Raw genomic sequence first — 14,300 nt, forward strand, 5'->3', positions numbered from 1 at the left:
AAATAATAATGAATTTTTTGAATTCTTCTAATATAAAGTTGTTTGAACAAAAATTCAAAATTTTTTTCTTAAAGTTTAAATGCATCAACCAAATATAGCTTAATAAAACGATAATTTCCAAGTTTGGAGCCCGTCATTAAAATGATGATATCCCGACGGATTGAGACTGATCCGCACAAATCTTTCTACTTTCCAGGTTGCAGTTTCAAACCCGCTTCAAAGAAAGAAAGAAAGGAAGGAAGGTGAATTTATCAGCAGATAATCATGCTCACTAATATCTGTAGTTTATTATTATCATTAAAGCAAAATCATGTGTGTTCCGAGCATGAAATTGCCATTTTCCTCGATGACCAAACTCACACCAAAATTGTCACTGCCCACAAGCTTTTTCACGTTATAAAGTATCTTTTCGTATGATCCGAATCTTTATATTTATCGTAAACACCGAAAATTAAAGACCTATATAAATGTTTCAGTTGCAAATTAAACTAAATTACCAAACAAAGACCAACAAAATACATAGAGGAATAAGGTCTTGCAGGGAACATGCCGGAATACTGTGTGACTGGGGGGAACGGATTCATCGCAGCTTACCTGATCAAGTCCCTGCTCGAAAAGGGTCATATTGTAAGGACGACAGTACGAAATCCAGGTGCGTATTCTGTCTAACTTTTACCCTGACTCTTGGAAATTAATTTGCTAATGGGTTGTATTATTAAATATTGTAATTTCTTTTGAGTCAGAAAATGCAGAGAAGGTAGGCTATCTCTGGGAGCTAAATGGAGCCAACGAAAGGCTGAGGATTATGAAAGCTGATTTGCTGATTGAAGGAAGTTTCGATGAGGCTGTGGACGGAGTGGATGGTGTATTCCATACAGCATCGCCAGTGCTTGTTGCCTATGATGATAACATCAAGGTAAGTGTATATTATGATAGCAATAGACTCAATTACTTGTGATTAATCAATGCAACCCACGCCTCTGAGTTTTTTGGTAATCTCATCCACTATGTCTGCTATTTCTTATTATAGAACTGAAATATTGCAGGAGAACTTGATTGATCCATGCATCAAAGGAACCTTAAATGTGCTCAACTCCTGCAAGAAAACAAGCACTGTGAAAAGGATTGTGTTAACTTCTTCTTGTTCTTCAATTAGATACCGATATGATGTTGAGAAAGAGTCCCCCCTCAATGAATCTCATTGGAGTGATCTGGAATATTGTAAAAACCACAATGTAATAAAGTACTAGCAATGTTATTTTGTTAGAAATATTGCAGGATCAGCATGATTATGTTAGTTTGCTAAACTTTGAGAGGATATGTTTTGCAGCTTTGGTATGCTTATGCAAAAACTATAGCAGAACAAGAGGCCTGGAAATTTGCTAAGGAAAGTGGGATTGATCTGGTGGTGGTGAACCCCTCATTCGTAGTCGGTCCTCTACTTGCACCTCAACCAACTAGTACACTGCTACTTATATTGGCCGTTGTTAAAGGTTAGATTGCAGTGTTGAAAATGAAATGAGATTTTTGAAGAATGAAACTTTGACAAGACCATGGTTTATTGTTCAAGTGCCTGACACTTATTTAGCTCATTTATATGTCCAACTCATTGCTATTCTGCTTTAGGATTAAGAGGAGGATATCCAAATACAACGGTAGGCTTTGTGCACATAGATGATGTTGTGAATGCACATATATTGGCAATGGAAGAGAGCAAAGCATCAGGCAGACTTGTATGTTCAGGCTCAGTGGCACACTGGTCAGAGATCATTGAAATGCTAAGGGCCAAATATCCATCTTACCCTTACGAAAACAAGTGAGTTGAACTGCTCATGTTGATTGATTCATGATAGAAACAAGTATCAGCATATTGAAATTATTAGGAAGATTCGGGATGGAGTTTGAAGGTTTTTCCCTTTCTTGCAGGTGTATCAGTCAGAAAGGAGATGACAATCCACATACCATGGACACTAGCAAGATTCTTAAGTTGGGGCTCCCTCCTCTGAAATCACTGGACCAAATGTTCGATGACTGCATTACAAGTTTCCAACAAAAGGGTTTTCTTGGAAGTTTATACAAAAATTTCTGAAATCGGTTAACTTGTTTGGTCCCAGCTGGTTCAGTCATAGTACTATTTATTCAAAATAACAAACCAAGATGAAATGTTAATGCATTTCAATGGATAATATTTTCTCGGTACTGTGTAAGATTATGAGAGAATTGTTCCATTAAAGAAAAATCTGCAAGTACATGACTGAAATTAAAGAACTAGTTATAGATTTACACCTCAAGGGGAAAAACATAGACAGATCCTTTCAACTGCAGGAGACGATTAACTATCTACCGGAACTCAAGGAATTAACTAAACCGCCCCAAACGTCATCCCTTTGCCCCCGCCCAGGACTGACTGGGACTTGGGTCTGCCCAAAATCTGTACACTTGATGAAGAGATCCTCAATCATGCCAATGTTGCTACATGGTACCATACTTACTGACATATAAACCCCAACTCTAAATAGCACTAACCCATCCGGGATCATGAACATATAGTACCATTTATTATTATATTTCCATTCAGTTCAAATCTCAACCAAAATAATTACATCATAAAAGAAGAGTTGAATGCTACTGAACAATCCTAAATGCATAATGTCGGGCCTAGATCCCAAACATTTATAAGAGTCTGATCGAGCTCATAAAGCTTACTCACACCAACATCCGGACCTGATCAGTATTTAGTTGGTTAAATCGGAAGAACAAGCTCATGAACCTCAACATATTCTCTGCATATACTCAAATTCTAGTATCAGGTTTCATCTAATATTAAAACTAACATCCGAGCAGAGCCCCGTCTTTGCTTGCACAGATGCTTAGATCATCCAGCTTACTAAATTCACCTATAAGGAACCCATTCCTGTCAACTATTTGCACACCGTTCAGGACTCCAAATTTCACTTCTTGATTTAATTGTGGAATGTTGTTTTCACCAAAACTTTCCTCTTTCACAGCATTGGCATGGTCCGTTTCAGACGACAAATCCGAGGATGAAGAGTCTTGGACAGATGATTCTCCAGAGACAAACCAATTAAATCGTTGTTTGGCACTCAGCTTCTCCTATCAATCTCACTCTTCTTAGAAAGATAGGCCTTGTAGGCCTCCTCAGGAGTGGAGAAACTGCCCAGCCATAGCCGTTTCTTCATAAGGGGATGCGTGATTCTAGCAGCATATTTCCCCGACTTTCTCCTGCTTACCCCAATGAATTCCCTTCTCTCACTCGCCCACTGGGATTTCTTGGACTCCATGACCCCTGCAGCTGCTTGTTTTGAAAACAAAACCAGAATTCACTGAACTTGTCTGTAACCTTCACCTGTTGAGAACCACTTTTCCCGTATAATTCTTCATCCCAGCCTCCCAGGATATCTAGCTATGCTAGTATACGTATACGACTATAAGAGTTCTTTTATACTAAACCCTAAACTCTGCAGTGAATGACAAAGTCTAATTTTCTATATTTACTTGGACTCGGAAAATATTTCCCGCAAAGTTTTGGGTCCTGGATTCACGATTACTTCTAGATGTCCTCTTGCCTACCTAATGTCGGCGTCAGGATTTCCATCAAAACTCAAGTTTATTCAAAATTTCCGTTGAACTAGTCTCGTATTAATTATATCAAACCAAGCTTAACCAAAATTAGCTTAGGGCTTGTATAATTAAATGAATCAAGTTATAATAAGGATTAATCAACACTAAAAAAAAAAAAAAACTGTAGATTGGGATGGATATATGCAAAATTGGAAATGGGATGCCGCATTTTAGGACAAGTTTTGGGACGGTAAACTATCGTCATTGTCAAAGATGTCCAAAAATATTTGGAATTAGCAAAATATAATCGTCCCGAATTGCAACAGACTAGAGACGGATAAGCCCGACCATCACAAATATTTCCGAATTGATGGATAATTGTTGAATTGAATTTGCAACGGGTTTGCAACGTATTTTGGAACGAGAACAAATTACAAAATATAATATGTTTGCATCAGCTTTCAGATGGAGGTCCATCTTAAAATTGTCCAAAATTTTGAGTCGGCATCCATCCTAAAAGCCAGATAGATGGGGTAAATTTGAGACGTCATTTGCATGGAGCCTCATCGGAAAGTTTGGGATGAAATTTTTCATATCCTCACCATGGCAAATTCAATTATAAGCAAAATTCTCTCATACAAAAGTCAAACTTAACCTCATTCATTATTTTGAAATCTTTCATTTTTGCACTTTCAAAACGGCCACCTAATCTTCTCAATGACTATATATTTATGCTAACACTTAACCTATTTTACAAAAGCTTAAACCCCATCCTCAAACTCACATCTAATACCCACATTCCCCCACTTATACATCTACCTCCTTAATTATCTTAACGTGATTATCACTATACAAACATATAAATTTTAAGCTATAAATTCATTCATTGTCACTACAATGTTTTACATTCAAATATAGAAATTAAAAACTATAATCAAACTATATTGAACAAAAAATAGTTCCAATTATTGCATGGTCAGCCAGCTCAAAATATTAACGGTACGTGAAAATAATGCTAATTAATATTATTAATGTACTAAAAATTCATAGAGAGGTTGAGAGCGTGTTTATGTGGTTTAATAATTTAGGATAGTGAAAACAACACAAACATATATATAGAGAGCTTTTTGGGCGGAATATAGCAACATATTTGAGATAGAAAATAAGCCGTTAAGAAATAGCCTTTAGATTTTAGGATGGAATTTGGGACAGGTTTGCAATGGAGATATAGCCATTATGGAAATATCGGTAAATTTTGCAATGGGTATATAAATTTGCAGCATAATATTAAGAGGGTATTTGGCTAAACTTTTTGAAAACATCTTATAAACTCCTACATCTTATAAAATATTTTAATGAGTTGGATCTTATTTTAAAAATAAACTCCTAAAGCATTTGGATAAAATAAGATATTAAAGCTTATAACATGTGAAAATATCTTATAAGATGTTGGAGTATTTGACATAATAAGGTCTTTTATTAGTAAAATAACCAAAAAAGGACGTATATAATACTATTAAAATCAAATAAATTGTTATTTCTTAACATATTTTATATTTAAATATTTTAAAATACTTTCACAAATAGTTCACACTAGTTTAACTCCAAATAAGAATTTAATATCTATTTTAAAAAATATAAAAAAAACAAACTATTATCTAAAATATTTGCTAGTAGAATATTAATATAGATATGTAATTGATATTCTTTTTATCAATGATTATTTCTAGTTGTAAAATTTATAATATCTTGAATATATATTTTTTCAATAAATATAATTTGAATAGCAATTTTTTATGTTAACTATGTATAATATTTTATTATTAAATAATGAGCATTTTCTCTTTGCAAATAAAAAAAAATAAAGTTCTTTAATATCCTAGAGAGAGAGAAAGAGAATGTGATTGTGTGTATAAGGATATTTTTGTCTAATTACATATTAATCTTACAGAGTTTAAAAGATTTTCCGAAAAAGAGAAATTTTAATTCTATTTTCAGAGTTTATAAAATTTAAAACATCTTATTTTGAGATTTTATAAACTCTTTAAAAAAAATTTGTCAAACACCTTTTTTGAGCTTATGAGTTCTCAAACATCTTATAAAATATTTTGAGAAACTTATAAGTTTGGGCAAACACCCTCTAAGTTGTGACAAAAGTTGTTTCAACTTGCAATGGATTTAGCATCGATTTTGCAACAGTCATATATATATTTATTATGTAATCGCCTCAATTTAAGCATGGTCGACGTGAAACCCGCCTCAATTTTGAGATGGAACACAACCCGCACTAAGATGGTCTATTTTTTAGGACAGGTTTTGGGACAACAAGTAACAAATCTTATTTTGCAGCAGGTTTTGATATGGTCAATCCGTCTCACAAAATGTTAATTGATTTTAAAGCACACGATGACATTGTCGGCCCAAATCCGTACCAATACCCATCCCAATTTGAGATGGATATTTTTCTTTCATCCCAAATAATAGTTTTTTTTTTTTCAATGATATATATACTAGTTAAATTATGATTGAACAGACTGACATGGATCCGAGTTCGCATTTGTAAAAGAGTTACATATACCATTGTTAAACCTAGTGTCCCATGATTCTTAAGAATAACCCTCAATTTCATGTCTAACAATTAAGTTAGCTAGGGATTGGTATTGTTGTTCTAGTAACAGGGAAAATTCTAATTAACTTATATCGGGTTTGATCGAATTTGAATGAATTATATGACAAGTTTAATATACTTGTTATATAATTGATGTCATTAATTAATAGACGTCATTAAATAAACAAATCTTATTAAAAATAACTTGTCCAAATTTGTGGTTTCTTTTTCTTTATTTGAATTTTATCTATGATACACATATTCAAGATGTTTCCTATTTCTCATGAATTTTGAATTTTATCTATGAAATCATGTGAAGTAAATCACTTGTGTTCTGAAAGTACACACTTAAGCCTTTCAAAAAAAATAAAAAAGAAAGTACACACTTAAGAATACTAACTTATATCATATCTTAATATCATTCATTCATATCAAATGTATGACAAGTCGTTTAGTAAGCATTTTGTAATTTGGAATAGCATTTATAACTATTTGTCCAATATTGATAATGTGATATAAGAAGTGAATCAAACAACTTTCATAAAATAGTAGCGATAATGTTGGAGCCAATATCGTTGGCGTTTAAATAAATCTTTTATTTTCGCTAGAATTGTCATTTTTTCATATTATTTTTTAGGAATCATGTAATAATTATTAATCCATATATCATATCTCTTTAGTCTTTTCTTTTACGAATTTGTTTCTAATTTAAGCACCGAACAATAGATATTAGTTATTTCTAAATATAATTTTTTGTATTTTATTCTCATTATTGAATGCAATAAAAAAGGTACATATGTTAAAACTAATGGAAATACTAGCTCGCGGTAGAGATTAAATGGTCGTTAACTTTGGCGCGAATTCTAGTATTTCAAAAACTCAAGCATCGGAAGGCAAATGCCATTAGGTTTTCTAATCTTCCTATATATGAATAACAACAAACTTGAATTTGGACTAAGAAATCAATAAGATGGACAATGGCTGAATTCACTCCATCTGAACAATGTTTGATGTTGGAGCATTGATGCTAAATAGATCCTTAAATTTGAAGCTGATATCATGAACAAAGATCTATCATCAACAAGACACAAAACCTTACTTAGGACAATTAAGGAACTCCAGTACTTGAAGCAAGAGGACATGGTACAACATACAGAAATCAAAGATAAAATGAAAAACATAAGACAATACAACAATATATACATTCCACTGATGAAACGGAAAGAAGAAAACCAAGTAACTAGAAAGCTTGCATAACATCTGCTCTCCAAACAATTCACTTAGCACCAAAACTCATGTCCGGGCAGAAAACCCCATCTTCCGTTGAGGGGAGGCTGAGATCATCGATTTTGCTGAACTCACCAACCAAGAAACCATTGTTGTCAACTACTTGCACACCATTCAGGAACCCAAATTTGGCTTCTTGATTTTCTGAAACCTTGTTTTCACCGAGACCTTCCTGATCTTTCACAGCATCGGCCTGGCTCGTCTCATTGGTCAAATCCGAGGTTTCATTTTCGAGAACTGAAAATGGGGAATCTTTGTCAGATGGTTTTTCAGTCGGAACCGTATCAAACCCTTGTTTCCCTTTCAGCTTCTCATCAATCTCTTTCTTCTTGGCAAGATACGCCCTGGAAGCCTGCTCAGGAGTCGCGAAAGTGCCCAGCCAAACCCGTTTTTTGATGATGGGATCCCTGATTTCAGAAGCGTATTTCCCCGATTTTCTCCTCCGCACCCCCACGAATTTCTTCCTCACAGCCGGCAACGGGGATTTCTCCGAGCCCACGAGCTTCTTTTCAGAAGAAACCTCGGAGGCAGAACCAGAACTCTTATTCACCGCATGAAGAACAATTTCAAGGGTTTTTTTCTTTTTTCCCTTTTTCTGGGTTGTATCGACTTCTTCATCCGAGGATGACTCAGTGGCGTCTGGATCAGAATACAAGATTCTAACCATTTTTATGGTGGGCGTGGGCGTCAGCTTTTCCATGGTTTTTTGGTTCATGTGTTTCTCGTAAACAACCAAGAAACATATAACAAGTTCAGTTGAGGTAGGGCGAGAGCTGGCTTCGACCCTATCTGACCTTGGAAATTAATCTTTTGATTCTCTAAGAAATAAAAACCTTAACTTATAAGACCACTAATTCAAAATTAGAGAATTAAATTGAACATTATCTGGAAATTAAGATTTTACGGAATGGAAATTCCAGATAAGATTATTCAGACCTCATCAATCTTTAATTTGCCCCCTCACATAATTACAATGCAACGTTAATATAATTTCAAAATTATTAAAAATAAGCAAAATCAAAGTATGTCATTTTTTATGCACAAGGACGTTATATTCAATAAAATTTAAAGATCAACAGGAAGAAAAAAAAAAAAAAAAAAGGTTTCCGGACAAGACAAAAGTGTTAGTTATTTCGTTTTTAGGTAGAGGGCGAACAAATAAAAGAAGATTATGAAAACCGTTAACGGTAATCGAGAATACACGATCTTAAGTTCGATTTTAAGTCGATACGGATAAAGACAATTTTACTAATAAGTTCTTTAAATTATTACTAATTTTGAACTTAAAATACATTGTTGCATATCCATTATTAATATTAACTAGTCGAATATGAAATATTTACAATATATCCTTCGTATTTCGATGTTTAAGATCAAAATTCAGTCTTTATCTAATTATCAGTATCATCATATTTATGACAATATTTATCTTGCAATTATTATTGTATCATTAATCTTCTAATTTATATTTACCACAATCTTATTGTAGCAATAACATTTTCACAGTATAACAATGTTATTATGAAATTCTGCAATAAGTTAAGGCTGTAATATAACATTTCTCCTATACATGACACCAAACTTTACTTTATATTAATCAAATCTAAAACATATCCTAGGTTCCAAACACTATAGAGTAAAACCTGGCATAGCAACAGCAATGGGCCATGGGGTATTACAAAATGAATAAGATATGGCAAAGACATGAGTTGGTCTCAGAGCCCATCTTCTCTGTTTGTCTGATTGGGTCATCCTGTCTAGGCCACTTACGGCTTAGCTGCAACATTCTTTAAGCCATCATAGTTTGAAACTAAATGTCAATCTCAACCTCAAACTCGAATCATCGTTTGAAATCTCCAAAATTAACATAAGCTTGGATCGGACAAGTTTTTACTTCTCGGCTTATTTAAAACATTATGTGTGGTTCGGGCTCGAGAGTAAAATGGTCGTGACATGTACTTTTATGATTGAGTAAATCTAAGGGGCATATGTGAGGGTTTAAAATAATTATCTATAAATTTATTGTTCAAAATAAGTTAAAAAATTAATATTTTTATTTTAAAACTCCTCTTTTTGAATTATTTAAATTAAGTTAATTTACAATTGTCTAACAACTTTTATAATTTATTAATAAAATTTTAAATAACAAGATGATTTACAGGCCCACATCCCAAATAATCTAACTTCAATTTTTTTAATTTTTTACTTTTGTTTTCAAATACTCTCAACTTTTATTACAACTTACAACGTTTATGATAACTAATTTTTAGCATAAATACATTGCAGATGGTTCTCCTGAGGTTTTTTATAATTATAAATATTTTTTCGTTGTTTGAAAATTACAAATGACCCCTTGAAATTAACGGTCATCTAACATACCCCTTACATTGTGCTGCCATGAGGAGCATTTGTTAGATGATTATTAATCTCAAAAAGTATTCGTAATTTTTGAAACAACGAAGAATTATTTATATATAATTATGACAAGTCTTAGAAAAACCTATTGCTACCCTAAAAATAAAGTTGTTGCAAGCATCCGCAAAAGGGTAATTGGTATGCAGGAATAGAATGGACATTCCCAAATCCATTCCTACATCTACGATTGGTATGTTTTAGGTTTAAAAATACTTATTCACATAAAATTCTTATTTTCTTATATAAGGGATTAGTCATTCACCGCTCCAAACATGTTATTAGTTATTCCCAACATATTGGGAATGAAAGTTATCTTATCTTCTTCTGTTTTTTATTTTATTTTTTTTATTATTTTAATATTTAGTTTTAATTATTCCTAAATTTAAGTACTTATCGTGTCTATTATTGAAAAAGACTTGTATATGTATGGTAATAAAAAAAAGTAATAATATTTATATTTAATTATTTTTATTAATTCAAAATATTTTTGTCACCTTGTATTGAAGGAATAATGATAGATGAGTACGATATGATTAAGTTCGATTTTAAGTCAATAAATTATTTTTTGCTTAAATAAATATAAATTTTCATATACATATATAATTGTTTATTAATGTCTTATAACCTTCTACAAGCGATTCATTGTTATACAATTGAGTTCCATATATTAAATAAAATATGAATAAATAATTTTTTAAAAAAATACTAAAAAGGAAACTTTTTTTCATAAAATTAATTTAATTATATCACTAATTACTATTTCTAATTATCAATTATGTGAATGAAATTAACTAAAAAAATGATTCTATTATCTTTTAATTTATTGCGCATACAAATTATAGAAATACTACAATAATGTAATTCCTTGGATGTTCTTATTTGATATCTAAATTAATTTAATTCAATTCTTAGTTATGAATGCAACACCCAAAATTGCAACTTGCAATGCCAAAATTACTTTTCCGTACTAAATTGAAGTTGGGGACATGGAAAGATGGATAGTTTGAAAAGTATCAAAGGATTTGTTTCCATGCTCTCCTCCCTTCCAATATCCATATTCTATAGAGTTGCTAAACAACAAATTATAAACAACTCATTCTTCCTCTTTGTAAAACCAATAGAGCAAATATACATGGAAATTATTCAAAGCTAGCCGACCGATAATGATGTTTCAGCCAATCAAGACAAAGTCAGCCTATGATCACGGATTTAATTTTTTATTCGAGACCCCCAACTCTAATTTTATTCCGGATCGATTTATGTTAAATTTATATTAATATTATATTTATGTTAAAAATCTGAGGTATTTTTTACTAGAGCCGAATCGTCTAACCCACCAACCCGTAATGATAATCGTTGATGCTTTTCATTTACGGACTCCAGAGCTATACGTGGATCCTTATGGTCCAATGTAATTAAAGACCATCTGAACAAATCTAACGATTTGTATGATACTCATCCATATCGAGGATTGTAGGAGATGAAGCTATGGCACAAGACCCCCAACATAAACTTGGACGAGGTTGTTAGACTGTTGCTGATCACGACCAATATATGTAATTAATTTAGTGTAATTCAAGTAAAAAACAGGTTTACTGAAATGATAAGAAAATCTCAAGAAATTACTAAGATTTTTCTTGTGGACAAGAACATATGCGAAACCCGACATATTAATGACTTTGTTTACATGATGTTCTAATGGGCCAAATCAATCAACTCAAACCCACATGCTTTCAAGATTTTTTAAATTAGGAGTAGGAGTACTTCTGATCCACGTAACACCAAAATTCTTGATTTATATCACATAAATTACAACCAGTTTTTTTAATATTTAAAATTCATAAATATCACGTGATATTTCATAAAATTATTTAATTCTTATATGAGGGTTAGGAATTGTAAATTTTATTCTTGTTGTATTTTTTTTATTTTTAAAAAATTGAAAAAACTATAAAAAAATTTTGATAAATTATAAAAAAGTTATCTACTTGGTTCAAAAAAATAAAAGATTTTTTAAAGAAATAGATAATATTATAATTCATAATATGCACTGATCAAGTCACCACAAAAATTGGATGAAAACCTAACTAAAATTAGAAAACTTAAGCTAGTTGTTAGCTAGAGAACTGATAAAATCAAAGGAGTATTAATAATGTTTCAAATAATAAAAAAAATATTTATAATTATAACAATATTAAGAGAGCTCGTTGTAATTTATCATTTTATATCTAAAGGACGATACAATAACATGCAAGAACAATTATTAAGCCATTTAAATTTGACATTTTCACTAAATAGCACATATACTAAGAAACCCAACTGAGAATATAACATGAATACTTTCAACTTCAATAATCATATTATTTAATTATTACAGATATACAATAAAGTATATTACAGATTAAACTCATTTTTTTTTCCTAAACAAATTGATGTAGGACTAAATCAATTAAAGGGGTAATTTAAACTTTTTAAAATCAAGAACATAATATTTAAATGTTTTGAATCAATTTCCGAATAATAAAATTATTATTTTAGTCTTTTTTGCACTTTTGTGCGACGTCACAAACAGACATTAATTGCGATATAAATTAATATTTATGGAATAATTTGACCAATTCAATTGAAATAATATTAGGGACAATATAAGGTGGAATGTAAAAGCTGAAGACAGAAACCTAGCACGAGGCTTGACACTTTTGACAATTGTACTGTATACGCCTAACATGAATGTGAATTAATAATAGTAAATATTAGTGTGAAAAAACAGAGAAGTAACATGACATCAATAATCATATATAATTATGTCCTTATCTCTTTTTATCAAACTTTAAATGACATAATGAAGAGCAGCTGTAATGTTGTTTTTCTCAAGGAATAATGATATTACTCTGCCCACATTCTCCTCCCTCCCATCACTAAATTTGAGTCTCATATTTAGAATAAAATTTAATGAAAAATAATGGAGATGTTGATGTAATTATATATATAATTACTATGCCAACTATCATATATCTAAGCACGTATTAAACACTCTTGAGGCCATTAAAATATGATTAAATACTAATTTAATGAAAGTTCATAAAAGAATTTAAAATTGAAAACATGTAATTAAAAGATTACCATAGATTTGAATTTATGTTGGAATTATTAATATTTAATCAACATATGATGCGTAATTGTGTAATGAACTGTGTTATAATTAGAAAATAAAAAAAAAAAAGAAAAAGGGGCGAGGTCACAAATATTCGATAGGACTACAAGTATTAACTCCATATGCATTAAGAAATACTAGCTATCATGGCACATAATATTTGAGTGTATATATAAAAAATTTTAAAATAAAAGATCAATATATAATTAAAAGTAGATCAAGTTATTATATATAAAAGATGGTATGCAGCGGACCATTTTAAAAATAAAATTAGATATCGTGGAGTCATAACCGGTGATTTGTATGAAAAATATATATATAGTTTTAAATTAGTACAGAGGAGCAATTAAATGAAATGACAATAAATGAATAGGAAGAAGAAAAGGTAAAAAAGAGACATTAGAACATGAGAGGGTGGTGGGTGTGGTGTGTAGGTGTTGGCCACCATGCAAATGCAATGCATTAACCATTTACCATAATTCATATTTTCTGGCCCTCAAATCAGAACCCCACTCTGCCTCCAAACAGTTAACAAAAACAATAATTTTGACAATTATTAGTAAATTGAGTTGGGCCAAAGGCAAAGGCAACAAAAAAAAATTAAATGGAGTTGATTAATTCCAAGAAAGAAGCAACTGTCAAACACATTAAAGCAGTGTCAAAATTCTCACCAACCAACCCCCCAATTCCCATTCCCATTTAAAACCTCACACACCCACCCTCCCCTAAACTCTTGATTCTTCCACACTACTTTTTATTTATTTTTTTATTATTTATTCCGCTTTGGTTTTAGTTTATAAAAATGTAAGTTGAAACTATTGAAAATTATATAAGTAATTAAATGTGTTTTCAACACTGTATGCATGCAAGAAGTTTCAGTATGTTGAGGGAAAATGGGATACAGCTTGCATTGCAGATATTCTTTTATAGCTTCTCAAACCAAACATTGGCCCACACATACACACACATTCAGTAGAGTGGCATCTCCTCACCAAGCATATGAGAGTGGAGGTCAATTGAATGTTAATATGAAATTGGGTATGTCATTTTTCTTTCCAAGTAAAAAAGAAGGCAGAATGACTCATACATAGCATTATGAACAAATTTAGGATATATGAAATTATAAATACTCTTTTATTATTTAAAAAATTACAAATTCTTCAAAAAAAAGTCTGTTGTAATTTACACAAAAGCTTGTATTCATATGTAACTTAGAATCCCAACTATAAGATGAGATCCCTCCTGATTTTGAAC

The 14,300-nt window shown here is 31.4% G+C and overlaps 2 protein-coding genes across 2 annotated transcripts; one reads left to right on the forward strand and one right to left on the reverse strand.

Annotated features, from left to right (window-relative positions):
* Nucleotides 1–484: 484 nt before the first annotated feature.
* Nucleotides 485–2,209, forward strand: TKPR2 (NAD(P)-binding Rossmann-fold superfamily protein). Its single transcript, XM_011078560.3, has 6 exons — nucleotides 485–652; nucleotides 744–916; nucleotides 1,047–1,235; nucleotides 1,331–1,493; nucleotides 1,627–1,816; nucleotides 1,927–2,209. The coding sequence occupies exons 1-6, from the start codon at nucleotides 547–549 to the stop codon at nucleotides 2,087–2,089; spliced, it is 984 nt and encodes a 327-aa protein (XP_011076862.1). The 5' UTR covers nucleotides 485–546; the 3' UTR covers nucleotides 2,090–2,209.
* Nucleotides 2,210–7,247: 5,038 nt separating this feature from the next.
* On the reverse strand, nucleotides 7,248–8,272 carry LOC105161018 (ethylene-responsive transcription factor ERF117-like). Its single transcript, XM_011078573.3, has one exon. It carries the CDS (start codon nucleotides 8,190–8,192, stop codon nucleotides 7,467–7,469), a length of 726 nt encoding a protein of 241 aa, XP_011076875.3. The 5' UTR covers nucleotides 8,193–8,272; the 3' UTR covers nucleotides 7,248–7,466.
* Nucleotides 8,273–14,300: the final 6,028 nt, after the last annotated feature.

The sequence above is a fragment of the Sesamum indicum genome, linkage group LG1 (assembly GCF_026168435.1).
Source record: "Sesamum indicum cultivar Baizhima isolate 11 linkage group LG1, ASM2616843v1, whole genome shotgun sequence".
Lineage (NCBI taxonomy): Eukaryota > Viridiplantae > Streptophyta > Magnoliopsida > Lamiales > Pedaliaceae > Sesamum > Sesamum indicum.

Bases quoted from the DNA above. Each gene is read 5' to 3' on its own strand.
- LOC105161018 (XM_011078573.3), bottom strand. From the start codon at position 8,192: ATGAACCAAAAAACCATGGAAAAGCTGACGCCCACGCCCACCATAAAA.
- TKPR2 (XM_011078560.3), top strand. From the start codon at position 547: ATGCCGGAATACTGTGTGACTGGGGGGAACGGATTCATCGCAGCTTAC. The intron at 1,236-1,330 runs GTAATAAAGTAC...TATGTTTTGCAG, and splicing joins AATATTGTAAAAACCACAAT to CTTTGGTATGCTTATGCAAA. The intron at 1,494-1,626 runs GTTAGATTGCAG...ATTCTGCTTTAG, and splicing joins TATATTGGCCGTTGTTAAAG to GATTAAGAGGAGGATATCCA.